This window comes from Artibeus jamaicensis, unplaced genomic scaffold, assembly GCF_021234435.1.
Source record: "Artibeus jamaicensis isolate MK-2021 breed Jamaican fruit bat unplaced genomic scaffold, CSHL_Jam_final scaffold_537, whole genome shotgun sequence".
In the NCBI taxonomy this organism is placed as follows: Eukaryota; Metazoa; Chordata; class Mammalia; order Chiroptera; family Phyllostomidae; genus Artibeus; species Artibeus jamaicensis.
Window position 1 is genome coordinate 39,710,553 of NW_026522047.1, and position 27,999 is coordinate 39,738,551.

Below are 27,999 nucleotides of genomic sequence, written 5' to 3' on the forward strand. Positions count from 1 at the left end.
CTTAAATGAGTTACTGTTCTTGGAGGTCATCATGTAATGGGGACAGGGGATACAACACATAGAGGGCCACAGCGAGAAAAAAAGTGCAGCAGGGGACAGGAGTGGGGGGTAGTGGTTGCCATGTTAGCAGACATAGCCAAGAGGAGAAGCAGGGAGGCTTTGGTATTTGGGAAGTGTTGAAGGGGGTCAGAGCCTCTTACAGCTGAGCTGGGAAAGAATGGTCTTGGCCTGGTGCCTACAGGTGCAAATACCTGGAGGTTGAACTTGGGCATCGCTGAGCATTGTGGGCCTTCCCTGGAGAAGGGGTGTCGTTATGGGATCTGGAAGGATGGGATCAGGACCAGACTGATGGCAGGGTGATGGCCTAGGCATCTAGAAGGGCAAGGCACGATTTTAGGAGAGGAAGAAGAAAAAGCAGCTTTGGGGTTTGCCAGGCGTGGGGTTTCTGCAGGGTAGTTCTGCTGTCACCGGCACTGGGCAGGCCCCGATGGTACTCTACGTAGGCTGTGTTCTATTATCTTTGCTTGTCCCAACGAGGCAGGGTGCACCGTGAGCCCTAACTGTCGCCCTCACACGAGAAGACATGTGCCTGAAAACCCTGAGCCTTCCTCACACAAGGGAGGTACACACAGTTCCTTGAGGACCCCCAGACTGGGGAAAGATAAGGAGGGGGTCTGTACACTCCAGGACCCAGGGCTGGGGATAGTTTTGCATTCCACGGTGCTCCCCATCCCCAACCCTTTGGGTCCACGGGAAGGGTCGACGAATCTTGCTGCAGAGGCTGGGGGCGGAGATCAGCCGCAGCAGGAGAGGGCGGCTCGTGGGGAGGGGGCGTCAAGGAGCGTAAGCTCCGCCTCCTCTTACCCCCCTCCCCCGCTGCCGCCGGAAGGGAAGGGGAGGCGGTGGCCAGTGCGGACCAAGCCAGACGCTGCGGCGAGTGCGGCGGGGGCGGTCGGTCGGGGACCCGGCGGCACCCAGCGGGTGGGAGCGGGCTTGTAGCCAACGCGGTCACGTGAGCGGCCCCTCCTCTCGTGCCCGCCTCCCCCGCGCACCGGGCTCTCCATTCATAAATTCTTCTGCTCCGCGGCCACCGGGCGCCGGAGCCAGCCGGGAGCGCCGCGCATCTCCGCCCGCTGCCAATGGGCCGCGCGCCCCGAGACTGAGGTAGGCGCGACGGGCCCGGGGCTGCACACGGGCGGGCAAGGAGAAGGCCGGGACCGCGGAGCCCAGGATCGTGGTCGGCTCTGGTGCCCGCCTGGGCTCCGGACCACTGTCCTTTCCCGGCGAGGCACGAGGAAAAGACCGGAGGATGCGGGGAGGGCGTGGGAGCCAACCCGCGGGTTTCTCCACCTTGCCTTCCGAGGATCGAAGAGGGACCCCCCCTTCCGCCTGCGGCCTCTCGGGCCTCAGTTTACCCCTGGGAGATCCAGCACGGGCTATGGCGTTTCCGCCTCTTGGCTTAGCCCGGGGTTTAGATGTGCCTGGAGCCCCTCTCTCTGCTTGTCCTCGCTCGTCATCCCCGCCCCCGGGGCCGGATGTAAGTGCGGGGTTAGGCTCAGGCTAGCGAGCTCGGGGAACTGAGGCCCAGCCGGACCTCAGGGTCTAGCCCTTGGGGAACCTCCGCCCTCGCTCCGGTCCCCGCCCACCCCGGGAGTCCACCTCTCTTCTTCCTCCGCCTCCTGCCATCTTTTCTGGTCCCTTGTCATGTCCATGCGCCTCTGCCCCCTCCCCCTCCAGCCTGAACTCATTTCCCAACCTACATATGCGCGAACCCTACCCCCGAGGAGATGGGAGCCGCGGCCAGAGCCTGACCCCGAGAATTGTGGACACCGGACTTTCGCCAACACCCACACTATCTCTGGGCCTCAGTTTCCCCCGCTATCGCGTGGGGTCAAAACCCGAAAGAGTTGGGGACGCTGGAGCCTGTGTACAGGTTTCCCTTTCCTCTGGGGAAGGACCGAGCGGGAGCCCAGCCTATTCAGCGCTGCCGGTCATCCATCCGGCTCCAGTCTGAGATTCCAGACTGCACCCCTGTCCTTCCCGCAGCGGGGAGGGTCAGGTGCACTGTGTGAGCAGTCCCTTTCCCGAGTGCCGGGTCCCTGCCTGACCTCAGTTTCCCCCAGCGTAAGGCAGGCATGGAGGCCTGCCAGCCCGAGCTGGGAGAGCCTGCTGGCGGAAGCGCCCGGTCTCGGGCTGGGCACCGGTGCGTGGGGAGGCTCGCAGCAGCCATTTTGCCGCCCAGGGCTCCGTGTGAGTCGCCCTGCAGGAGGCCTCTCTCCCCCGCCCCGCCCCTCCCCAATACTCCCTGGCAACCCCCCCCCCCCAGCTCAGCCTGCTCGCTCAGTCGCCATGGGAACCAGATTCTTCAGGGCTGGGTACAGATGCTCCTTCTTTGGCTTCATTCCCTCTAGCGATCAGTGGAAGGGGGCCTTTAAATCCCGAGTCATGACCCTGGAGTCCCTGTGCTCAGCCACTCTGCCCCGCTCCCACCAGTGGACTACCAGTCCCCGCTAGCTTGGAGCCAGTCTCCTGGGGTGGCCCCTCCCTCTCCCTCGATGGGGCAGGCAGGGCCCTGTGGTCTCTTGGCATGGTGGGCATGTAGGTGTAGCTGACGTACTCAGTTTCCCCATTTTTCTGGGGGTGCTTCCCCTTTCTTGGGCAGGGCTCCCAGCCCAGTTACCATGCCCATCTGGCCCCACCAGCTGGGGAAGCAGGTGATACACACACACCTTTGTCTTAAAGATGGGGAGTTGGAGGTCCCTGCTGGGCACCCATCTGAGGTGGGAGGTGGCGGCCTCTGGTTCCCCCCACCTTTCTGTGAGTCACTGCCCTGCGTAGGCTCCTGCTTTGACTCCCTGGGATAAAAGAGGGGGTGGGTGCCAGGGAGCTGGAGCTGAGCAGGCCCTGCCCCCACAGGGCCCTCCTCACATCAGAATGCAGCCCACTACTACCATGGCCACAGCTGCCACCACCTCCACCGCAGCCACCCTGACCATGACATGGGACAACACCACAGTCCGCCCCACTGTGAGTTATGGGATTAGGGAGGGAGATTGGTGGGTTGAGGCCACCAGAGGCCACAGCAGGACCTGACCCCTGCCACTCCACAGGCAGAGCCTGAACCCATCCTGGACAGCTACATGCTGTTAGTGGTGGTGATGTCGCTCTTCGTGGGGGGAACCCTTGTGGTGCTGTCTGGTGTGTTGCTCCTGTGCAGGCGCTGCTGGGAAGTCCACCAGCACTTCAACAGGTGCGTGGCCACCACCCTGCTGCCTTCTGGGGGGCTGTGGAGCAGGGTGAATGTCGGACAGCTGGCCAGTGAGGAGCAGGCCCATCACCCCTGTGCAAGGGCAGCAGTGTTTGGGAGCCGCAGGTGCATGGGCATCTGTGCAGGGACCCTATCCCAACAGTTGGGATCCAGTGAGCTCGAGGCACTGCCAGTGGTACAAATCCTTCAGGGACACTGACCCACCTTGCTCTTCCTGTTGTCCTGCCCCAGAGCCACAGAGGAGTTAGAGAAGACCACCACCACCTACCTGGACAATGGTACCCACCCCATCCAAGGTGAGGCCTCACCCAGGCTCCACCCTTGCCCAGGCCCTACCCCTGTCCACTCTTGGGCCTCCCACCTTGGGCCTCCTGACCTTCTATGTCTGTCTGTCTCCCCCACCAGACTGGGCGCAGCTCGATTCCGACTCATCTCTGTTTCCTTAAAGCCCACGCGTAGGTCCTCACAGGCGCATGCTGAGCGAGTGAGTGTGTGAGCGGATGAGCGAGTGCCCGCCCACCTACCTGTCCGTCCTTGGCGGTCAGTTGGGCCCCCTCGCTCCCTCCCAGGCCAGTCCCAATCACAGTCAGCCAGCACCAGGCTCGGCCCACCCTCTCTTGGCTCTCCTCACAGACCCCGAATTGAGGGGGGAGGACCTCGAGGGCCAGGATGCAGAGACCGAGCGGTTCCTGTCCACCAGCTCCACTGGCCGCCGTGTGTCCTTCAATGAGGCAGCCCTGTTTGAGCAGAGCCAAAAGGCGCAGGACAAGGGTCGAAGGTAAGGGGATCCCTGGGTGGTCAGCACTGTCAGGGCTGAAGTATGGCCTCACTGCTGGGCTCACTGGGCAGACTTGGCCTCTGCCGAGTGGCTACTCGTGTTCTGCTTTCCCCAGACCTGGCAGGGTGGAGGATGGGGCCATGGAGTAGTGCATTGTGGGCAGGGGGAATCTGGCTGAGCACAGAGACCAGCCAGCTGCTCAGTGACTGGTGGGCATGCTGGGCACAGGTATACCCTGACAGAGGGGGATTTCCATCACCTGAAGAATGCCCGTCTCACCCACCTGCACCTGCCACCCCTCAAGATTGTCACCATCCATGAGTGTGATTCCAGTGAGGCCAGTGCAACGGCCATGCCCCACCCCACCGCCCCTCCCAAGGCCAGCCTTGCCATATTCCAGGTGAGATGGAGGGTTTGGCAGCCAAACCTGGGTTTTGCTGGGTGGGAACCCCGCCCTTACCTGGCAGGTGGCACCTTTCTCTCTCTCTGGCCCTCATCTCAGGATGGGAGGGGGCCGACTGGGATGCATAGAGGGGGCTGGGTCCAGCACACCCCCTCACCCACCAGTGCTCTTTGACCTGTCACTGCTTCCTCCTCCACCCTGGCTCTGTCCCACAGCCCCCGGGGAAGGCCCTCACTGGCCGCTCCGTGGGCCCCAGCTCCGCCCTGCCAGGTGACCCCTACAACTCTGCCACGGGCCCTGCTGACTTCGAGATCAGCCCCTCTGCATCCAGCGACTCCGGGGAAGGCACCTCGGTGAGGGCCCCCATGTGTCCTTCCCCTCTCCATGTGCAGCTCCAGAACAGGTCAGCCCGTGGCCTCCCATCCTCCACAGCTCCCCTCGACCCAGCCTGGTCCCTGCACAGGGCACACAGCACACAGTGGGTTCCTGCAGGCTGGGGAGGCTGCCCGTGGGCACGAGCCCTGTGGGGTGGGTAGCACACGGGACACAAGCACAGCTGTCTCCCACACCAGTGTGCTCACACATGCACAGGGCACTTCGGCAGCTGGCAGGGTGTGGTTAGGACCCAAGCCAAGTAGCAGGGTGAGCACTCCTGGACATTTACCCTTGGACCCCCTGTGTCCAGGGCTGGGGTGGACAGAGCTGGCCAGCACCTGGCTGAGCCCCTGGGGACCTTTTGGGGAGTGTCTGGGGTGGGAGGAAGAGTTCCATGTTCCCCCTCTGCACTTGGCCTGGGTGGAGTGACAGGTGGGAGACCATGGGGAAGGGGGCCTTCCTGCCTGAGAACATCTCTCTTCTTTCCCAGCTGGATGTGGGTGCTAGCAGCACCAAGCCTGCTGGGCCTGGAGCTTCTGTGGGGCCCCAGGAGGTGGGCCCAGGCTCTGGGGCAGGCCCTGTCCTGCAGTTCTTCACCCGCCTGAGGCGCCATGCCAGCTTGGATGGGGCCAGTCCCTACTTCAAGGTCAAGAAATGGAAGCTGGAGCCCAGCCAGCGGGCATCAAGTCTGGACACAAGAGGTGAGCTGTAGCCCCTGTTGATTGAGGGCCACAGGCCCTGCTGCAAGCAGCTAGAGTGGGAGGCTCAGAACCCGGGGGGGGGGTCTCTGTTCCTGAGGGATGTCCAACACCTGCCCCATGCTGGCCAGTGGGTACCCTGTCCAAGGTCTCCAAGGTGATCAGGCAGGGGCACAGGGCCACACGCCAAGCTTTTATGGGGACCCAGATGATAGTATTTTTAGCTTTGCAGTCAGACTGTCTACAGTGGTAGTGGGCAGTATACAGCATGGAAGCGAGTGTGGCCACGTGCCAATAAAACTCACAACAGGTGGGGAGCCCATTTGGTCACCCCTGGACAAATGACAGCAGCTTTCAACACTGTAGACCCTGGGGCATGTGGGGTCATGGATATAGGGCTTCCTTCTCCTCAGCCCAAGGCAGGGCTCGGTAGGAGTGTGGGGAGGTGGGCACTGACAGCTGGAACCAGCCCTGCTTAAAGGAGTTTAGGCTAGGCTAGACCATGCCTGTGTTTGCTGCCCTGTAGAGGAGGCAGGGAGAGGGGACAAACTATCAGAGAGGGGCATGGTTAGTGACAGTGCTAGCACCTTGTTGGGCTCCTGGCCAGGGAGGGCGGGTCTGTCTTGCTACCCTGTTGGAGCCCTGCGTGCAGCCTGAGATTTCTGAGGGTGACGAGTCAAATGCAGGTGCAGAAGCACCCAGGGCCTATTTGCTAGGTGACTGTTCTCTCCACTCCTGAGGCCTTCCCACTGAAGCTTCTCCCAGGCCTCCATGGTGAGAGCATCCCGGCCGCTGTCCAGGTGGCCCAAGGGCAGGCATGGGGCTGGCAGGAGAGGGCTTCACCTCTTCCCTCACCCCCCTAACCTGTTCCTTACTCTTCACACCTGCCTGCACCACATCTGCTTTAGTTCAGCTGTGCCTGCCACTAGGTGGCCAGTGACAGTCCTTGCTCTAGCTAGGCCTGTCTTCCCAGGCTGCTCAGGGCACTGCTGCTGCCTTGGCACAACCTCACACCTGTACAGCAAGGTGCATGCTCATCTGGCCCAGACTGGTGCCTACAGATCTGGGGTGGGGCACAGGGCTGGGAGGGGCACAGGGCTGGGAGGGGCCCAGGCAGGCTGATGTGCCTCCCTCTGCACAGGCTCCCCCAAGAGGCACCACTTTCAGCGGCAGCGGGCAGCCAGTGAGAGCATGGAGCAAGAGGAGGGGGACACACCCCACATGGACTTCATTCAGTACATTGCCAGCACAGGCGCTGCCATGGCCTTCCCGCCCCCCTGCCCCTTTCTGGCCAGCCCCACCAGCCCATCCCCCGCTCTCGGCAGGTATTTTTCAGTAGATAAAGGTGCTAGGGGTGGGCCTGTGGGCCCCTGCCCGACCCCGTCACCCAGCAGCCCAGGGAGTGAGTTCCCCGCCCTGTCTGCAGGGCAGACAGGCAGTCAGATTCCTCCAGTGCCACTGCCCCTCTTGGAGGCTGCCTCCCTAGGGCTACCTCTCCAGCATGGATCAGAGAAGGGGAGCAGGGGGAAACTGGAGAAGGGCCCAGGGGAGGGTGGGGACCCTGGTGATAGCCTGAGGGTCACCAGGACTAAACGTGTGCTTAGGCAGGGCTGCTGGGGGTCCATGCATGCCAGGGCAGTGCCCCTTCCCAGTGGAGTCCTCGGCCTGCGGGGACCCTTCCCACCTGCCCAGGCTCCTTCTCAAAAACTGTCCTGACCAGTCTCAGCAGAGCCCCCTCCCCAAGCCCAAGAGCAGCTATCCTGAAGCTCTGGGCCGTATCAGTGAGATAGGGGGTCCAGCGAATAGGGCAATTCCTACAATCTGATTGTGTGTCATCCCCCTAGTTTGTTATCAATCCAAAATGGTGGGAGGGCATGAAGTGGCTTTTGCAGTCATGCAGGGATAGGGGTCCCCCACCTGCAGTCACTCTTTCTGGGTAAGGAGCCACAAGTGTTTGGATCACATAAGATACCCTGGGTGAAAAGGAGGCTCCAGGAGAGCTCGGATGTGTACCCAAAAAGCAACCCCTACAAAGGAACAGCATTTTTAAAAACTCACCTTCTGCAGAGCCTGGCCAAGGTGCAGAGTCCCCATCTGTCCCTACCCTCCCTGACCAAGCAGGGTAGCCAGGGAGGGGACAGGGTGAAGGTCCTCTGACGGTTGCGCCTGGCTTGCAGGCTAGAGGTGGAGGAGGAGGAGGCAGGCGCCATGGGAGGATTGAGCCCCGAGCCCCCCACGGAGCGCAACGTAGGTGGTTCGGGGCATGAGCAGCAGCAGGAGTCGGACAGTGAGCGAGATGCAGGGCCGGAGCAGGCCCAAACCATCTACCGCGACATCTGGAGCCTGCGCGCCTCGCTTGAGTTGCATGCAGCCACCGCCTCAGACCACAGCAGCAACGACCGTGACTCAGTGCGCAGTGGCGACAGCTCTGGCTCCGGGGGCACAGCGCCCGCTTTCCCACCACCCTCACCGCCGCCTATGCTGCGCTCTTCGGAGGGTGAGGTGGGAGGGCCGCGCAAGCTGCTGCAGATGGACAGTGGCTATGCCAGCATCGAGGGGCGCAGCGCTGGTGATGATGGGCCTCCCAATGCACCCCAGAAGCACTCCTCCATCAGTGCAAGCTATGCGGCTACCACGGGGGGCAGCTTCGATGGGGCCCCGCCTGAGGAGTCCACCTGGCCTTCCAGCCCACGTGCCTGGCCCCGTCGCACACCACGCCGGGACTACAGTGTGGACGAGAAGACTGATGCCCTCTTCCATGAGTTCCTGCGCCATGATCCGCACTTTGATGACGCCCCGCCCAGTGCTGCACGCCATCGAGCACGCGCGCACCCGCACACTCATGCACGCAAACAATGGCAGCAGCGTGGCAGGCAACACAGTGACCCTGGCGAGCGAGCTGCGCACTCTGCACCACCTGGGCCTGATCCCCGCCCCACACGAGCGCCTCTGCGCCGTGGTGACAGTGTCGACTGTCCACCGGAGAGCCGTGCAGGTGAAGACTCGACGGCTGTCCCGGTGTCCACCATCCCTGCCATTGAGGAGGAACCTGGCAGCGGGTGCCCTGGATCAGGTCTGTGTGCCCGACCCTCGGGGGAGCTGCTGGACAAGCTGGCAGCTGGCCTTGAGGACAGACTCTTCCTGCCACATCTTGCCCAGCCAGTCAGCACAGCCCCCACGCTGGCTGCTGCCACTGCAGCACCCACGTCGCCAGACCACAGTCCTGCCTAAGTCCCACGCCCTGCTCTCCAGCTCCTATCACATGCACAAGGGCTCCGCAGATGAACATACCAGGGGCACGAGGTCCCAGTGTGTGTGCACTGAGATTTCATGCACACGTGTACCATCCTGGATGCCCATGCTGCCCCAGTGTACATGTGCCCAGTCCCCTCTGGTCACTAAGCTGGATTCCCGTGTTATTTCCAGGCCCAAGGACTCTGGTCCATCTGGAGGGGACGAGGCACATTCTCATCTTTACACTTCGGAGGAACATGTTTAACTGTTCTTACCCCAGACAGTGTGGCCTCTGGATAGTGGCTGGGCCTTTGTTTGAAAGAGGCATAAATGCAGCACACACTTCCCTGGGCCAACTAAGCCTTGAGGCACATCTGGGCTGCAGTAGCTGAGTCCACACCAGGGTGCATGCTCCAAGCCTGCTGGAACATGGACCACGGTGTACTGAGAATCAGTGGAGTGCACCGGCATAGCTGCCAATTACCAGAAGCCGTTCTCACTGCTGTGTGTGTTTAATGCAGCCCAAGCCTCCTCCAAGCAATAACCACACTGACCACCACTGCTGCCCCCAGCCCTGGACGAGAACTCCTTGTAGTCCCTTCTGGGTATCTGCAACTGCCCTCTGCATGTGAGTGGGCTGCCTGCCCCACAGCCACACATCCAAAGAGCCCCAAGACTCATCAGTGTTTGAGACTTACACAAAATCCAAATGGCCAAGGTTTCAAGTTTCCCAAGCTTTATTTATTGCCAAAAGATGGGGCAGCTCAGCCGCCCTGCCCCGCCAAGCTTCCTGCAGTCTGTGTACCATTCAGTGATGAAACTTCTTGTTTTCTGGTTGACTATAAATATTTACTGCATACTCTTGCTCACTCTGAGTTTTCTCTGGGGACCTAGGAGCAGAGGCCTTGGGGAAAAGGGCCAGGATTCTGCTGTCACACTTGGCCCCCTGTGCTGTGTGAATAGGCCCCTTGGTTCCAAGGGCCTATTCAGCTTTGGAGAGGCAAGGTTGCCACTGCAAGAGCACAGAGACCCAGTGTGGCAAAACACCCCCATGGAGGCCCAGGGCCTCCATGCACTGAGAGCAAGACCTGAACACTTCGGCCAGCCCCTGCACTTTGGGGCCCACCGAGGGGCCCCAGGCACAGATTTGGATGACACCTGACAGCACAACTTGCCACCCGACAATTTCCAAACACCCCTCACAACCACAGCTCAAATCGACCTGTTTTATTTTTTTCTTAAAAAAAAAAAAAAAAAAAAGAAAGAAAAGGAACCAACCAAGCAACAAAAACAAGGCAGCCACCTGGCTCCCACGGGCACTGGGCATGTGTCTCGGTGGGCAGGCCCATCCACCCACTGAAGTCCACCCCACTCAATCGATTGCAGTTTGAACACATTACTAGGTGTGGGAGGTGCTGTGTAGCAAAGTAAAGAGAAGTCGGGGGAAAACCAGTAGTCTAAACGTAAAGTGCATGGCGAGGTCTGTGCGGAGCCCGTGGCCTAGCCTCACCCTCCCCTGGCCAGGAAAGGGCCCAGCACAAGATTGCAAAGTCAACCGGAGGTTGTGTCCATGGCCCACAAGTGGGAGGAGGGAGGCAGACCCCAGTCTCTGCTGTTCCCCAGCCACAGCCTTCCAGGACCCCCTGGCTTCCTGACGGGTGGTCAGCTCGAAGGGTATGGCAGTGGCCTTCCTGGATGGTGGGCAGTGGGCCAGCAGTCGTCGGGAAGACTGAGGAGGACCCGGGCCATGGCATCTGGCCAGGACTCCCAGAGATGGGCTGCAGATGGACAGAAGGGGTGTCAGTTTCAGGCCAGCAAATATGCTTGCATTTCTGGGGGCATCCCCACCCTGGGCCCCACTCTTAGGGCAGGGAAACTTGAGGCCCAGTCCCACAGGGCTTTCAGACATCTGAGGAGATGGGTCCCACAGCTGGGCAGGGGCAGCTGCTGCCTTCAGCCTACACCCCACTGCCCACATCCTGAGCGGTGACAGGATCTCCAGCACCTCTGGGGCCTGATCCACACTTTCTGAACTGGGGCAGCCAGGGATAGGAAAGGGAAGCAGGAAACAGAATTATAGCCTCAGCTAGACCCCCCTGCCACTCCCCACCACCCTGCCCCCTGGCCTTCCTTCGGCACAGGGGACCCACTTCCCAAGTGGCTGGTGTCCTACAGAAGTGGCCTCTGCCCCCAACCCTGGTAGCAGTGATCACAAACTGACAGGACTTTGAAGGGCAGAACTGGACTCGGTCAGCCATAGCCACAGGTTGACTTGGCTAAGTTTGAGCAATGCTTATTCCTGCCCCCCCCCCCCCATCATCCCCACTGTGGCCCACCTACAGCCAACCGCCCTCACTGCTGCTTGCAGGCTGACAACCGACGGATCTTGCCACTGGTGGAACAGGCCTTGCGGGCAGGGTTGGAGACAGCACTAGCCCGGCGCTCTGCCCTTGATTTGGTGCTCAGCTGTGCCGAATCGGTACCATTCATGCACATAGTCTTGGACAGGCCCCAGCTCTGTCCATTCTGACTGGCCTCCTCTTCTGGGACTTGTCCTAGGAGAGGGAGGACAAGTGTTGGCTAATGGGGGCGCTGGACCAATAGTCCCCACACACAGCCACCCAGCTCCCCAGGCATGACCCCACCTGTCCCACCCAGGTCTTGCCTGCAGAGGCCCTTACCCGGGTAGAGGGAGAGCTGGTCTCAAAGTTGGCTAGCCAGCCAGGGCAAGACCCAGACACCTGGTGAAGGACCAGGGTCCTGGGACAAAGTTGAGAGCCTTGGCCCTCTCATCTGTTCTGAGGCCATACCTTGCTGGCACCTGTGGGACCTGGGAGGGGTTGGGCTCAGGCCAGGTGTCTCTCCCAAAACAGCCCATTGGGATGAAGGAATCTGAGCCAGAGATCTACCATGACCCCACCCTCACCCTCGAGGCATCCTGGGGGCCATGGGCCTGGGGCTTCAATTCTGTACTCACTGAAACAAAGGGCCTGCCGGGAGGGGCCCACGAAGCTCAGTCAGTGCGCACCGAAACCTTGCCTACCCATCTGTGACATTTGGTTGGAAACTGACCTCAGGTGCCTGAGGTCCCCAACTCCTTTCCAGCAGAGCCCCCTCTCTGCCAAAGATGTCCAGGGCCCAACCGGTGGCTTCCAGAACTTGCCATACCCACTCATGTGTGCCCAGGTCAGAGCTCATCCCTCCTCACAGGATCCTGCTTAGACAGAGCACATCAGGGGGTCTCTCTGCGGATGACTCGGAGCCTAGCCATCAGCACAGCATCTGAGACCTGCCCCACTCACCCTCAAGGCACTGTACAGGCAGCAACTGCCTGGCCCAAGGCTCACCTCTCAGGGTGGGTGGCAGGACCTCCATGGTTTAGACAGCTGAGGGCCTCTGAGGGTGACCCAAAGTGGGACAGGTTTTGGCCCCAGGACAGCCCATCACTGACCCACTGCAGGTCAGAAAGAAGTGGATGGCGGACATCTTATCCCAGAGGACATTCCCAGACTGGGAATCCCCACTGGGGAAAGGCCACCCTGGCTTCTCACACAGGCCTGAGGGTGCTTGGGAGCCAGCTGCAGGGACCTGTCAGGATCCTCACTCAGCCTTGCTAGGACAACAGACCCTACCTATAGGTGAGGATGACATTCAGCCGCCTGTAACTTGTCATAGGTCCCAGTGCCTCTGTGAGGCAGGACACCTCATTCCTGTTCTGTGAAGGGAGGAAGAGGGGACAGAGGGTCTAAAAGGCCTTAGATCCAGGACTGGATTGCATCCAGGTCTCCCAGGGCCAGAGCACCACACATGTATCACCTCCAGGGGCTCCAGGCCCCAGGACTGACCCCACAGGAAAATGGCTAAGCCAATGCCACAGTGACCTGAGACCCTAGGGCACCAGGTCTAAGCTGACCCTGTGGCTAGCTACAGTGGGCATCAGACCCCAGAACAACAGGATTTCTGGACCCTGCCCAACTCTACCAGGGAAACAGCTCCTGGGACCCTGCCCACCTTGCAGGCTATCACTGCACAATGGTTCTACCCATAATAAAAACCCACCACCCGGCCCTGGCAGGGTAGCTAAGTTGGTTAGTGTCGTGCTGATACCCCAAGGCTATGGGTCCAATTCCCCGTTAGGGCACACACAAGAATCCACCCATGGCCCTGGCTGATGTGGCTCAGCACACTGAGCGCCAGCCTGTGAACCAAAGAGTCACTGGTTCAATTCCCAGTCAGGCACATGCTCAGTTGCGGGCCGGGTTCCCAATAAAGGGCGCATGAGAGGCAACCACACACTGATGTTTCTCTCCCTCTTTTTCTTCCTCCCTTCCCCTCCTCTCTAAAAATAAATACATAAAATCTTTTAAAATTATATATATATAAAAAAAGAATCCACCAATGAATGCATAAACAAGTGAAACAACAAATCACGCTTCTCTAAAAACAAAAAAATCAATTTTTAACAAAACAAAAACCTACCATCAGGCTGACAGCCAGGGAGGGAACATGAGCCCCCCCCCTTCTCTCTCTCTCTCTCTCACACACACACACACACACACACACACTCTCACACACACACACACACACTCTCTCTCACACACACACACACACTCTCTCTCACTCTCACACACACACACACATACACTCTCTCACACACACACACACACACACTCTCTCTCACACACACACACACACACTCTCTCTCTCTCTCTCTCTCACTCTCTCTGAGTAAACCTTTATGATGGGGACTGCAGAACCAGCCCCCAAACAACAGAACCAGAAAGGCTGCAAGGGGATACAACCAGCAACAGGGGAAACTGCCCAGCCTCCCTCCGACACTGGACAGGGTCCGCGTGGGCCTGTGAGAGGTGCTCGGCCTGGCCCCTACAGCCCAGGTGGGCACGGTGGCTACACTAAGCATGGAGCTCCTCCTCGAGCTCCTGTGTGCCCCCGGACTCAGCTTCCTCTGCAGAAAGGTCTGGGCACTGGCTCTGCTGGGTGCCTTGCTCCTCTATAAGCCCTGCCTCAGACGCCTCCTCGCCACCTGGGAAAGCAAGGCCACTCATCAGGGCAAGAGGCAGGGCAGGAGGGCCACTGGACCCTCAGGGCCGTCAGAGGGGCTTCCCACAGCACTCGCCACCCCACAGGATGAAATGTGGTCTGTGGAACTTATACAGGGAGAGCCTGCACAGCCTCTGCCCTCTAGGGCCCTACTTGCTCCTGTAGGGGAAGGGGGTACCAGTCCACCCACAGCTGTCTGTGCACCCCAACAGGCCCTTGGGCCTGTGATGGCATGGCTGGGCTTGCTCTGAGGATTTGGGGATGTTGGGGACATCCAGGCTGGGCTATGAACCTCCACGGCTGCCACTCACCAGGCATGGTGAAGTCCTGAGTGTAGATGATGTCGTCCTCGATGTCAAAGAGGTCCTCGTCCCCCTCATCGTCAGCACAGCCATGAAGGTCCTCCAGGTAGGGCACCACAGTCATACTGCGCCACCGGTCCTTGCAGTCCGAGCTTGGTGGGATGGGCACCGGCTCCTCTGCTGGTGGGTGCTTCTTCCGGAACCAGCTACAGAAGCCAGTACATCAGGACAGCCTGGAGCACCTGGCTCCCCATGCAGGCCCCACTCAGCCAGGCACCTGGGTACACTTACCTGTGCTGCCTGATCTGCTGGATGGAAAACCTCTTGGCTGGCTCATATTCCAGCATCCCTGAGGAGGAGACCATGGGGGAGTCAGCACAGGCCCCTGTCCAGCTCTGCCCCACCTGCCCGGTGCTCTCCAGCAGTGCTGGGCCTGTAACTGTGTAGCCCTCGCAGATCCAGGGCCCTATACTATGGGGACACAAGGTTGGTCCAGGCACCAAGGCACATGCAGCCACCTGTAGAAAATTGCAAAGCCATAGGCAGTGTGGCTGCGAAGACAAGGAAAGACTGCTTTCCAAAACGAAACCAGAGCAGGCCAGGCAGGACACAGCCCCAGCCCACAGGTCTTGGACCTGCTGTCCACATGCTTGAGGATGAGAAAGCATGGATCTGCCTCTGCCAACACCCAGCCAGCAAAAGACAGTAAAGCTGGTGACTAATGATTCTAGCCAGGTGCCCATGGCCCCAGAAACAGTGGCAAGGGCAGCACATCATGGGTGTTCATGTGCCCAAGGGGTAGGTACCCCATGAGGACAATCCCATACCAAAATAATCACTTGAAAAAGGGCAAGACTGGCCCATGGCCTACCCAGCCAGGGTGGCAACACCACACTCAGGCCACAGGGGACCCCAGAGCTGCAATTTCTGCTGCCCCTACACCTTGTTCCCTGTGTTTCCTGCTCCCTTCCCAGTGGGAAGACAGAGTTGTGCCTCCTGAGCATGATGCAGAAGGGATAGGAGAAAGAGCTAAGCTCTGAACACCCCTCCCCAAAGGAGGGCAGGTTTGTGTTCAGAAAACAACAGCAATTTTGAGAGCTGAGGCTCAGAGTTGAAGGTCTCAGTGTTGTGGGGACGGGAAAGGACATGGTGATTGCTCAGGGGATGAGAGGCCCCTACAAGTTTCTGCTTCCCCATCCCTGTCTCTGTCACCAACTCTCCACACGTTGGTACAGCTGCCACCAATGTCCTCTCCCAGCATGCCTAGGGGATCTGAAACAGAACTCAGGGCCAGGGTGACTCTAGAACTCACAGGGACACTGCCCACCACCCCAGCTGATGGAAGAACCTCCAGGGTGACCATTCAGCTAGACCCAACTGCAATGGAGGAGGAGAAGGCACAGCCCATGTGCCCAGCTGGCAGGGAAAGTAAAGAATGGGGCTGCCCTGCCTGCATCTGGGGACAAGGATGTTCTCTGCCATGTCATCACCCCACATGGGGCCATTTCAGGCATCAATGAGGGTATGGGAAGTAAAGGTCAACCTGTAAGGGACACGAGCTCCGGTAGAGAAAACGTAACTGACACTTGCCCAGGGAAGGCAAATTCACAACACCCGCCCCTCAGCAGAACTGAAACCACTTGTTATGGAAAAAGCCTGATGAGTGGAGGTCGATGGCCAAGCTCTGGGCACACCAGAGGGTGGGACACTGAGATCATAGCCACCCTGCAAAAGGCTGCCTGGAGCCCATGAGCACTTGGGAGAGTTCATGGAGGACTGGGGATGGAAAAAAGCCAGGCCAGCCTCGATCTGGGGTCCCTTCTGAAACAGGTAGACTGCTTCCTGACTGCTCACTCCTTCCCTCGTTCCAAGAATAATCAGGGCACTGTCCCCAGAGCTGGCCATTTTCCTTTAAGTCCTTGGGTGGCCAGCAAAGCCTGCACTCAGCATCAGGAGCCCAATTCCACCTTTGAAGCATCGAATGAACTTGCATGTAAGAACCAGCTTGACTCAGTTACTAGGAAACTAAAGTATATTTGGAGCAGCTTGGAAACATAACTTGATCTTTCCAGTTGTGCCCCAAACTAAGCCCAGATACTGACCCAAGCATCCAATGAGGACAGGATGTAAAGTCAGTCACACACCAGAGCATGATGACTAAGGGGAGAAAAAGAACCTGAGACAGTACTGCACCAATAAATCTTACATACTGGTCACAAGCTGGGTGTGCAACATCCTCATTAAGTGTCTCATCCAAACTCACTACAGCTGGACCCCAGGCTGCCAGCTGGGGCTCCCAGCCACCTGCCCACACCTGTACAGCCATGGTGTGGACCACAGCACCACCTGCTGCACTGGCAGTAAAATGCAGAGGACAGTGACCAGGGCAGGCAGGCTGGGTTCCTCACCCTTTGGGGAGTGGGGTGTGAAGAGTATTTCCTGGACTCAGCTACTCTCCACACCCCAAGGAGAACCGTGCCCCCATCCACCCTCAAAAGCCCCATGTCCTGCCCCTCCCCAGGGCCCATGGTCAGTCACCATCCTGAGGGCCTCACCTTTCAGCAGGTCCGAGAGTGGGGGGCCGCAGTCGCCTGGGATCGTGTAGTCCCCCTTCCCGATGTTCTCAAACAACTTGTAGATGTTGTCCCCCTCGAAGGGGTACAGGCCTGTTGTGATGTTGTAGCTTCGCCCCCGAGGGGAAGGACAGAGGCCCAGTCAGTCGGGGCTTGTCCTGCAACCCTGGCCCAAAACCCACCTGGTCCAAAACCCACCTGGCACAGAAGCCTCAAACCACCCCCACCTGTAGGACCTCATATTGGGGGTTGGGAGAGATCTGGAATAAAGGATGGTGGCTACACCACTGAAAACACTGTAAACTACTTGACTGTATGTGTACTTTAAAGGGTGGGTCACAGCCCTGGCTGGTGTAGCTCAGTGGATTGAGCGCGGGCCTGTGAACCAGACAATCACGGTTCAATTCCCAGTTCAGGGTACATGCCTGGGTTGCAGGCCGGTTCCCTGAAGGCCAGTTCCCAGCAGGGGACGCACGAGAGGCAACTATGCATTGATGTTTCTCTCCTTCTCTCCTTCCCTCCTTCCCTTCCCCTCTAAAGATAAATAAAATTTGTAAAAATAAATAAATAAAGGGTGGGTCGCCCTGGCTGGTATTGAGTGGGTTGAGCACTGGCCTGCAGACCAAAGGGATGCCAGTTCGATTCCTGGTCAGGGCACATGATGAAGCCTTAAGAGAGGCAACTGACTGATGTTTCTCCTGTGCTCTTTCTCCCTCCTTTTCCCTCTCTCTAAAAATAAATAAAATCTTAAAAAAAAAAAAAAAGGTGAGTCACATACTGTATGAGTTCTCTCAATGAAATACAAATGCCCAGCGTGCAGATGCCCTGTGACAGGGTGGTAGATGAAGGTGCTCAATGGGGAGCTCTGCCCGCACATCTGGAGCATGAGTACCACCACTTCAGGAATGAACAGGGTTCCAGAAAACTCTGATGGGCCCACCAACACTGCTATTCGAAAGTGCTCAGGGACACACCTGGATAGGCCAGCAGGCCAATGGGGCAGAATGGGGGCAGGGGCATAGGGGTTGGCTGAACAACGGTTTCAACTTGCTGTGTCTGAGAATTCCCAGTATGAAGTGAAAGGACAGAAGGTGCCCACAAGATGAGTGTGGCTAGGTGTCAACTGATGAAAGTAAAGACAAACGGGGCACTCGACGACCACGGGGGACACAACCTTCAGTCCCACCCGCAGGGGCTGCTAGCCCCGGCTCCATGGCTGCCCCTTGCTCAACCACGTCAAGAGGGGTAGGGTCCAGAAGCCTGAAGCCCGAGCAGGGTGAGCAAGAGAGGGTGCCACAGCTTACGGTCACTTACAGGGTAACCCCAGCCGACCAGATGTCCACCTTGAAGCCGGAGAAGGTGTCCAGGCCATTGGCAATCTCAGGTGGCTGGAACGCTGGGGAGCCCTGGCTCGTCCTACACGTATCGTCCTCAGCGAAAGGGTGCAAGGCCTATAAGAGAGCCAAGTAGCCTAAGGAAGTGGCCTTGGGGACTGCCCTGCCCCCACCATGTCCTTGAGTCCTACCTCAGCCACACCCAGGTCAGAAATCTTAAGCGTGCCACTGGTGGTAAGCAGCAGATTGCCCGGCTTGATGTCCTTATGCACAATGCCCTGGCTGTGCAGATACTCCAGACCATCCACCAACTGGCAAAAGTACCTACAGAACACAAGGGCCACCCGGGGTCATCCAGCGAAACCAAACAGGCCATATAGCTTGGGAGCCACCAGGGCCAGAAAACAGAGAAATGATAGGACAGGAGGCTCCTCGGGAAACCACAGGCCACAGGTGAGGCTGAGCCACTCCTAGGCCCCTGAAGGCTTCAGTCACCCCTAACCAAGCCTCCTGGGTAGGACACAGAAGGGCTCCCCGGCTTCCCTCCTGCCTTTCCCCACCAGGCAGCCCTTCCTCGCTCTTCCTGTCACATCAAGGCATGTGTAACAACACCCCTCCCCAACTGCTCTGACACAGACATGGGCATATAGTCCCCCTGGAGCCCTCCCTGGGGCCAGGGACCCAGGCTCATCCTGCCAGCCTTCCACTCATGCCACAGGCCAGCTAGTCCTACGGCAAGGAAGGGGGATGATACTTCAGGAGGGCCAGCCAGCAAGTGGCAGTACAGGTCACTGTCAGGGGTTTCCTAAGGTCCAGGAGGTCTCAAAGCCTCAGGAGCAGGCATACTGGCATAGGGGATGCACACAGAGGGGCAACCTGCCTGGGGTGCTGCAAACTAGGCTCCCCAAACTCTGAATTTTAAAGCACACTTGAGCCGTCACTTCATTAGTAATCAGAAAAAGTTGAAACATAGGACTGAGCCCTTGAAGCCCTCGGGCCTGTGGGTGACATGGCAGGACAGAGGGGCAGCCGTGAGGCCTGGCAGTACACACTCACCCATGAGCCTGGCACACAGGGAACCGCTTCTCGGGCACGCTGTCCAACATCTCCTGCATGCCGCACACGCAGTACTCCATGACCATATACGTGCAGTGCTAAGGAAACCACAGCCCAGCCAAGACTCCACCCTACACAGAGCCAGTCCCTAGGGAGAACTGGGAAGAAGGCCCTGGAAGGTGCTGGTAGGAGACCATAGGCAGCCAGTACAGGAGAAACCAGAAGTGGCTGCATGTCTCAGGCCAGTAGGAAGGGGGCTAGACACACAAGGCTGCAGGGCCGGGCAGCACAGGGTCAGGCCAAAACCCCTACTCTTGGCTGTGTCTCCACCATATGGACAGAGAGGAGCCACATGCTGAGAACCCTGTCACTGAACCAGTGAGTTGGTGACAGGCACCTGTGGAAGGACATGGACTCCTTAGAAGGACTGAGTCCACACGTGCCTGATTCCAGGAGCTAAAGCAGAGCTGTCAAACTCATTTTCACCGGGGCCCACATCAGCCTTGAGGTTGCCTTCAAAGCACCAAAATAATTTTAGGACTGTATGATTGTAACTCTTCCTTAACTGTTACAGAGTTGAAATTACAGTCGGCCCTTCAAAGCCAACAGTGAGGCTGATGTGGCCCCCGGTGAAAATGATTCTGACACCCCTAAGCTAGAGTCAGCCAGAGCCACACGTTTTGGAGAAAGGGAGCCTGTCCCACTCGATGAAGGGCAAAGGCCAAGGACACTCCTGCATTCCAGCGTAATACCTCTGGCTTCAGCAGGCGAGGCCCAAATACCAGACTCAGGTGGTGTGCCCACCACGGGGGCACGTAAACATGGGGTCACCCAGGCTGAGGCTAGAAAGCATCTTTTTTCCAGACTTAGTACTCCCACTGAAGCCACAGAGCAAATGGGGACGCCAGCTAGTATGGGAATAACTGGGAAAACGGATGCATGGGTGTCATGACCCGTGTCTACCCACTCTGACTCTGAAGGATATATCTTCTGCTTCTCCTCATTGTACAGTACATCCACTAGCTGGATGACGTTTTTGTGCCGCAACCTCCGCAGTAGCTGAATTTCCCTGGAGAGAGGACAGAGCATTAGCCAAGCCCTCTGTGCAGTGGGATGTGGAGCTTGCTCTTGGGTGCTGTGCATAGGACATGCCAGCTCTTAGGCACCAGGAGGACTGGTAGGCTCTGCCACTCCCCCTTCCGTTGTACCAGTTTGCACAGGGACAGCTAGCTGGTGGGGCCTGGACAGGGACAATGCAATCGGGACACCTGTTATACATTTCAACTGAAGATGAACAATTTGTTTTACAAGAGATCACACATAGGGACAGTACCGCGAGGTTGGCATGAGCAACCATTGTGTATGGAGCTGGGTTTACAGAGGGCCCCAGAGATGGGACTGTCACACAGTAAGATGAGGCCACACCCATCCTCTGGCATCTTATAAGGGCTTCCTTCCTCTCCAGCACTCCACAGCCCTGCAAGAAAAACGACGCAGCCTGCTTCATTAGAACAGACACTGAGGCACCACTGACAACCAGACACAATGTTGGCTTGTGACAAGGGCTGGGCCCAGAAACCACCCACGTGTCTGTCTACACATGACGTGGGTCCTCAGGAGCAGGGGCAGCAGGAACGGGGAGCCTATGGTGGTGCTCCCCATGCCTGACTGCCCAACCCCAGAAATGCCCTTCTAACCTAGGCATAGACAGCCCACAAAACTGTGTGGCTGCGCTGGGAGCGGGAACCCCCACTGCTAACTGGGGGGCTTTGGGGAGCACTCTCCAGGTTCTCAGTGATGAGGACCCACCCACAGTTCTGCATCCCTGCATCTGAAGATCACCCGGGACCCATCTCCTGGACTGTGCCCTACTCTGCTCACAGTTAAGGTAAAGTCTGACAGAGCAGATGATAGCACACTGTCCTCTGCAGTGAGACAGCTCGGTGCTCCTGCTGAAACCAATAAAGTGTGTTTTGTTTTTTAAGAGGGGGCCCATCCACTTAACTTCACTGTGGGGGGAGTATTTGTTTGTCCAGTACCAGGATCAAAGCACTCTGCATAAACATCGAAGTTCCATCACTCACACCAGGAAAGACGGACACACCATCAGCTTCGCAGTGACAGGGCAGTGGGAACTACACGCCCCCAGAGGCAGAAGCATGTGTCAGCAGTACCTTAGGTGAGGGAACTGGAGACCGCCACCAGCACGACTGGAGCTGCCTACCACAGAAAGCAGGATGCAGCCACCAAAACCATTACTGCAGTGGCCTTGAGAGAACAGAGGGGTCTGTACCTTGTTAACCTCTCCTACAAGTTGCTTCTCTGGCCAGAAAATGAGAACAATATTTAAAGAAAAAGGAAAGGCCAAGTGCCCAGCCAGGATGCAGAAAGTGAAGGTAAGGAAGTGGCGCCTTCTATGTCAGGGAGGCTGCCTCTGCTCCTCTGGACCTGCCCATGGACAATGCCCAAGCAAAGTGGACTGTTCCATGACTCTGAACAACAGAAGAGAAATTGAAAAGCCAGGGTCAAAGCTTTAGAGAAACAGAAAGTGGCCGCCTCCATGCTGAGGCTGAAACACACGGAACAAGCAGGGGAGACAGGGCTGCGCCACAGCCACTGCTTGAACTACCCTACCTTGCTCCCCTCCACATGCGGGGGGGGGGGCAGGTCCAGGGCTGATGGCAGCTCTGGAAGAGGAACACTAAGCAAGATCCCGTTACCTCCTGGTCCTTCTGCAGAGATTTCTAAACACACAGCAAGAGGCCCTCAGAGGTGGAAGAGGGAGTAAAACAAGGGGAAATTTGCTATAAGTACAAGTCGACAAACACTTGCCCGTAAACATTCACAGCAGCAGGGTTCATAATAGCCAAGTAGCAGAAACAACCCAAATGCCCATCGACAGACAAACGATGAATAAACAGAATGTGGCCATCCACAAAGTGGATTATTAATCAGTCACACAAAGGATTGAAACACTGATACTTGCTACAACATGGATCATCCTTAAAAACAAGATCCTCAGTGAGAGAAGCCAAACACAAAAGGCCTCACAGTGTGTGACTCCATTTATGTTAAATGTCCAGAACAGGCACATCCACAGAGACAAGAAGTGAGTTCATGGTTGTCAGGAGCTGGGAGAGAAGGATGAGGGTAACTGATGATGAAGATGGGGCTTCTTTTGGGGTGATGGAATGTTCTGGAATGGTTAGTGGTGAGAGTTCCACCATCTATGGAAGTACCAAATGCCATTGAAGTACACATTAATAGGGTGAGTTTTATGCTACATAAATTATAGCTCAATAAAGCTGTTAAAAAAAATAAACTAAAGTTCAGCCACAGGATGGATGGATGCAAGATAAAGGGCAGCATCAGCTGAGATTTCCAACACACTCACAGGCAAGGAGCCAGAATTCCACAAGCACCCTGGCCCAGTGTAGCACCCCACGCTCCCACTGCATCTCAAGAGTTCTCCCCTCCCTTCCCCCCCTCCCGGTCAGGAAAGGACCAGGCAAAGAGGGAGTCCCTCAGAACATTCCGTGCAGGTGAGCCCCACACAGGCTGTGCCCTCTTGCTGTTTTTTGTTGCCTCTGGCAGCAGGCCAGTCTGGGCTCACAGTGGAATCCTTCCCAATACTGAGGGGGCAGGCAACCCAGCAGGAACCGGGACCTTATAGAGGCCATCTGGGACAAAGATGAAAGTCAACAAAGTCCAGGGTTCTGGTTCTCAACATGCTAAAACCACAACTATGTATCATCCAGAGCCAAGTACCTGTCAATCACTGCAAGGTGCTCCCAGTCTTGCCAGGCCCAGTAGGGACACTAGTGTCTGCTCCCAGAGCTACCACCCCCCCCCACTGAGGACCCACCCACATAGGGGGCAGCAAGGGAAAAGGAGAAACATCCCGAGTAGCCAAGCATGTCATACTACGTCACCTCCCTAACACAGACAGCAGACACGTACCAGAAACCAAACTCAAAAGAGAAGAGATGGCAATGTGACAGAGCTGCAGGGGACCAGTGGTCTGGACAGTTTATCACACTCATGCACGCTTCCTCCGACCCAGAAACTCCACTTCTGGTGATGTTCCCTTCATATCCTTGACCTGTCACACCACATGGCACAAAGTAACCCACCAACACAGCAAAGGTCCACAGCACAGGAAGGGTCAGACCCAGCCCTTATGGACAGAGCCCCATCCTAGAACAGAAAGGCAGGTCAGCGTGGGCTGCAGGGCAGGTCATCCCATGACTTTGTATGGTCCTGAGCAGGAGTGAAACTGCTTCACATTTCTAAACAGTCAGTGAAAAAAACCCCACAAAGACTGCAATTTGATGACACATGAGTGTTTTGTTCTATGAATGCAAGATGCCATCTGTGCAGTTGTACCGGGGGTTTCCCTCAGCCCTTAGCAGAACCTGCCCAGCTGAACCCACTCACATGTGCCCACCCGGTAGAGAACTATCTATACATGCAATAAACCTTGTTACCCTGATAAGGAGTGGGTTTGACTCTGCCAGCTACCTTCTTTGGGTTCAATCCATGAAGTACTACTGTGTGTTGGAAAAACAAATACATACAACTTATTTTTAAAAAGCAACCCTTGCCCTGGCTGGGTAGCCCAGTTGGTTAGAGTGTTATCCCTATACATGAAGGTTGCAGGTTTGATCCTCAGTCAGGGCACCTACAAGAATCAACCAATTAATGCAGAAGTAGAACAACAAATAGATGTTTCTTTCTCTCTTTCTCCCTTCCTCTCACTCTCTAAAATCAATCAATATATTTTTTTAAGTAAAACTTAGGATACGTTTATTTTTCATTAGAAAGTGCTTGGTTAGGGTAAGAAAAAAAAGAAGGGAGGCAAGATGCATTGGTATGAGGAGTACAGAATTTTAAAAAATTTTTATTTGATGCTTTATGGAACTTTCTTGTTTTACAACAAGCAAGAGGCCAGATGCAGACCTATGGCGGCCTTCCTAGAGGGAGCCCATGAAGGGAGGGGTGTTCTGACCTGTCCCACAACCTGGGCAAACACTGTTCTTTCAGGAAAAAAAAACAAAACAGGTCCAACCAAGGCTTGTCTGTCAGGTTCTGGACACTCTAAAAGAGCAATGGCTCCAATGGAGTTTATTAAACCTTTCGCAGACAAAGAAGCTTCTTCCCCTCCAGCAGGCTGGCTGGCAGCAAGGGCAGCCCAGGAGCTGACACCTGTTCCTCTCCCACCAGAGCTCTGTATAGGGTAGGCCCGCCCAGTCTCCTCCTACAGACTTGGGACAACAGAGCAGGGGCTCAAGAAAGGCCAGCCAGGGGCCAGCCTAGCACTCCGAGGGAAACCTCAACAAGGGGAACCGCCACACCCGGGTCTGGGCCTGAGCCAATGAAACTGAATGCTGGCTCACTGCCTGCAGCTGACACCTTATGCTATTGTCAGGTTGGCTGAGGACCACCAACCACTGGCCTCCCTGGCCTGTTTCCCCTCTGGTCCTTCCCACGGATTCTTCAAAACTGGTTCCATGCAGCCCCAACACCACATGCCCATGTGTTCCATAAGCTCTTGGGACCTCAGCTGACCCTTTGGGAAACCAGAAGCAGGATGCCAGTGCTTTGTGGCTCCCAGTTGAGCTCTGGTCATTTGTGTCTCTAATGGAGCATGAGGGAGCTCTTGAGTGGTAAAATGCCCTCTAACTTGACCTTGGTGTGTGCAAACTGCATCTCCTGAACGGGTGCCTTTATCACTGGTACATTACACCTTAGCAAAGGAGGACCCTCAGCCCAGCCCAACATGCCCTCCATCATGGCCGGGAATACAGACCTTCTGGGACCTTCTGGCCCTGCAGCTCTGCTAACGGGGTGGATTTGGGTGGGTGACTAACCAGACAAATCAGTTGGTGCTAGAACCCAGCCACTGGGACCATACTCTGGAAACCCTGCCTACCTCGGGCTGCTACACTGGAGAGGCTGGGGCCTGAGATGCCCGGCAGCAGGATATTTAGCAGCCAGCACCAAAACATGTCATAAACTAGTGCTGACTCCATCCAGAGTGCTCAGCCAGGCGGGAGGAGACCAGAGACCTTTCCAGGATAGATGGGGGGATGATGCTAAGAGAAGCCAGGAGGACTAAGGCAACTCTGGAGGGCAGGAGGGAGGTCCATTTCTGGAGCAGCATTCCAAATGCAGGAACTCACTGCCCTCAACCTGCAGTGGTAGCAATCTGGCTGTCCAAGGGCCACACTGCCCCCTGTGAACTTCTAATGGGAAAAACATGATTTCAGGCCAGCAGTCAAGTGGGAGATTCAAGCTTGAGGATGAGGTGTCACTTGCCCTTAAGAGGACATCTTGCCTTTAGGGCCCTGAGTCTCCCCAAGGACATGGTGGCTCATGACCAAACCCCACCTCCCAGATAAGAGATGGGGACAGAGAACTGACCAACTGGCCCCAGACACACCTCACCTGGTGTCCACAGGCTGGGTTGTAAAAACCCTTACCAAAACACTGCCCACCTTGCCCTCTGTCCCGCCCACCCTGAAGCTGCTCAGAGTACCAGGCTCTGACATACCCTCTTTTCACCTCCCCCAGGTAGTTCCAGAGGAAAGGAGAATAGCTCAGCTGTCCTGCCAGTGGCAAGGAGGGAGGTGAAAGCCGAGTGGTGGTGGTGAGCAGCGGGCAGCACTTCCAGTACGAGCCTGGCCAGCCAAACAGTCCAAGGTCACAATCAGTCCTACCTCCTGGCCCATTAGATAAACCTCTTCTGGGAATCTGGAAGCTGGGAGGAGAGTGGGCGTGGGGAGGGCAGGGTTCCACCCTGAGGCAATAAAGAGGAACACCCCCATCCTGAGAACAGCAGGAGGAAGACAGGGTCTCCACCACTCTTGGGGAATTCCTGCTGGCAGTCCCAGGCACCTCTAGGATGGGTGCCCCTAGGGGGCAGATGGCACATAATTTATGTAAAAATTTATGTAAAAAGTTCCGCAGAACACGAGCAATTCCCCTGTGGGTCACCAGGCCTGCAGTCAGGGATGTCTAATGTAACAGCCAAGCCAGCAGGAACTGGATAAGTCCTCGCTGCTGACTGATAAGCCGGTGCAAACAATTATTTTTGGCAACAGCAGGGTTCCCCTCCAACAGGATAAACAAATTGTGTTTCACCTGGCGCTAGTACTGGCTGCTGGAGGGGCAGAAAACCTGCCGGCCTCCAGGGCCTTTCCTGGCAGAAACTCTCAGGGCCAAACACTGGCTGGCTCCACTGAGCACCTAAATTCTTTGACCAGCTGGGAGGGGGAGAGGGGCACGCCCCTGCCCAGAACAACTTTGACACCGGCTCCCAATAACACAGACGCACAAGGGCCCAGCTGCAACAAGCTAGCCTGACTTCCTGAAAGTACTTAAGCACGTGGACACTTTCCCTAATAAGTGGGATGCAGGAGCCATCTGCTCAGCTAAGGTTAGGAAGCAAGGAAGGAAGGAAGGAAGGGAGGGAGGGAAAGGGGGGAGGGAGAGGGGGGAGGGAGAGGGAGGGGGAGGGGGATGACCCTGGAGCACTCTGGGACCCCCCAAAGTTGGGCAGACCAAGAAGCTTACACTTACTTCTTCACGTTGGCTTCCCCATTGGGGATCCTCCGCAACTTCTTCTTCTTGAGGATTTTGACGGCTCTCCTGCACAACGTCTCCGAGTCCAGCACCTCCTTCACTTTGCCGTAGGACCCCTCCCCCAGCAGGTCCCCCATCAGGTATTTGCCAATGAGCTTCGCCCGCTTGCGGCGGGGCTGATAGATGACCTCGGTGGAGTCGATGCGGTGGATGAACGTGTCCATCCCCACCGACATCAGCTCACCCTCTGTAAACATGCCCAGCTGCTGCGGGTCTGCCACATCCATTCTGGACTCAAGATCTCCGATTCGCGCCACTGGCGGTCCCTTAATCCCCTTTATGGATACCCCGGTGAGAGGTTCTTCTTTTTGTCTCCCCCACCCCAAATTCCCTTCTCAAAAAAAATTCAAGAAAAGCACAAAAGAAAAACAGAAAAGAAAAACCCTTCTTCGAAAAGAAACGATTGTACTAAACGTGAGTTCAAGAGACCTGCCTGGTCCGAGGCCCGAGCATCCGACGCGGAGCAGCGTCGCAAGTGCGACCCGACCTGCCAACTTCAGGTCGGGCCGGCGTGTCCACGGGGACCCTGGGAAGGCCGGTGGGGTTGCGAAGTGCTAGGTCATCCTCCAGGGACTTTAGACCCTCGGGCAAAAGCGGACGCGGCCAAGCCAAGTCTTCTCCCGGTCGTCCATTACCAGCCAGCCGCAGCCCGCGCCCGGAGCCCCGGCAGGCCCCGGAGCCCCCAAAGCTGGGCAGTTAAGCTTCGCTGGGGACCAGGGCGTATCTACCGGCCTCACTGTCCTAGGCTCCCCGAGAAGTCGCAGGTGGCTATCCGGCTCGGTCCGCTGAGGCCAGCCCCGGGCGTGTGTCCGGAGACCGCCTGGGGCCCTCCTGCCACAAGGAGCAACTTCCGTCGGAGCCGGCCGCTTGGGAGCCCCCAAACGGGCCTGGGACCCCCCCCAAGCGGCCTCGCGGACACCCCCCTGACCCAAACGGCAGCCGGCGCTCGCTCTCCGCCCCGAACGCCGTCCGCTGCTGCCCTGGAAGCGCAGGGGAGCCCGTAGGACACCAGGCAGCCGAGGCAGAACAGGCCACAGGCACCGGGCAGGGGGTTCCCAAGGCAGCGGGGCCCGGGCGGCACGTCCCCAGCCGCTGCCACCGCGCGCGTGGAGCAGAAGGGGCGAGGCTGAGACCCAGCCCATGCAAGGTGGCCGCGTTGCCGCCCGGACCCACTGCCGCCTCCGTCCGTACCTCCACCTCACTCACGGGCGCCGCGGGCCGCCTCCCCCTTCCGCACCCAACACTCCACCGCCATCTTGTTTACCTCCCGCCC

General features: G+C 57.4%; 2 protein-coding genes across 8 annotated transcripts; one reads left to right on the forward strand and one right to left on the reverse strand.

Moving 5' to 3' along the window:
• The first annotated feature begins 912 nt into the window (after window positions 1-912).
• Window positions 913-9,944, forward strand: CBARP (CACN subunit beta associated regulatory protein). 4 transcript variants are annotated; one of them, XM_037138253.2, is made up of 10 exons: window positions 913-1,164; window positions 2,917-3,027; window positions 3,111-3,250; window positions 3,500-3,564; window positions 3,902-4,046; window positions 4,275-4,446; window positions 4,665-4,802; window positions 5,315-5,525; window positions 6,664-6,847; window positions 7,700-9,944. In XM_037138253.2, exons 2-10 carry the CDS (start codon window positions 2,935-2,937, stop codon window positions 8,751-8,753), a joined length of 2,202 nt encoding a protein of 733 aa, XP_036994148.2. In that variant the 5' UTR covers window positions 913-1,164; window positions 2,917-2,934; the 3' UTR covers window positions 8,754-9,944. The 4 variants fall into 4 exon arrangements, with proteins under 4 accessions (XP_036994148.2, XP_036994151.2, XP_036994157.2 ...); XM_037138256.2 differs by lacking the exon at window positions 913-1,164 and adding an exon at window positions 2,143-2,250; XM_037138262.2 differs by lacking the exon at window positions 913-1,164 and having other exon boundaries at window positions 2,945-3,027; window positions 3,115-3,250.
• A 56-nt stretch (window positions 9,945-10,000) lies between these two features.
• Window positions 10,001-27,994, reverse strand: STK11 (serine/threonine kinase 11). 4 transcript variants are annotated; one of them, XM_037138286.2, is made up of 10 exons: window positions 26,664-27,994; window positions 20,068-20,151; window positions 19,083-19,172; window positions 18,218-18,350; window positions 18,007-18,143; window positions 16,675-16,802; window positions 14,411-14,468; window positions 14,129-14,325; window positions 11,113-11,311; window positions 10,001-10,534 (listed from the first exon to the last, which is right to left on the reverse strand). In XM_037138286.2, exons 1-10 carry the CDS (start codon window positions 26,951-26,953, stop codon window positions 10,156-10,158), a joined length of 1,695 nt encoding a protein of 564 aa, XP_036994181.2. In that variant the 5' UTR covers window positions 26,954-27,994; the 3' UTR covers window positions 10,001-10,155. The 4 variants fall into 4 exon arrangements, with proteins under 4 accessions (XP_036994181.2, XP_036994198.1, XP_036994190.1 ...); XM_037138303.2 differs by having other exon boundaries at window positions 10,443-10,534; window positions 11,097-11,311; XM_037138295.2 differs by having other exon boundaries at window positions 10,446-10,534; window positions 11,093-11,311.
• Between the last annotated feature and the right edge of the window lie 5 nt (window positions 27,995-27,999).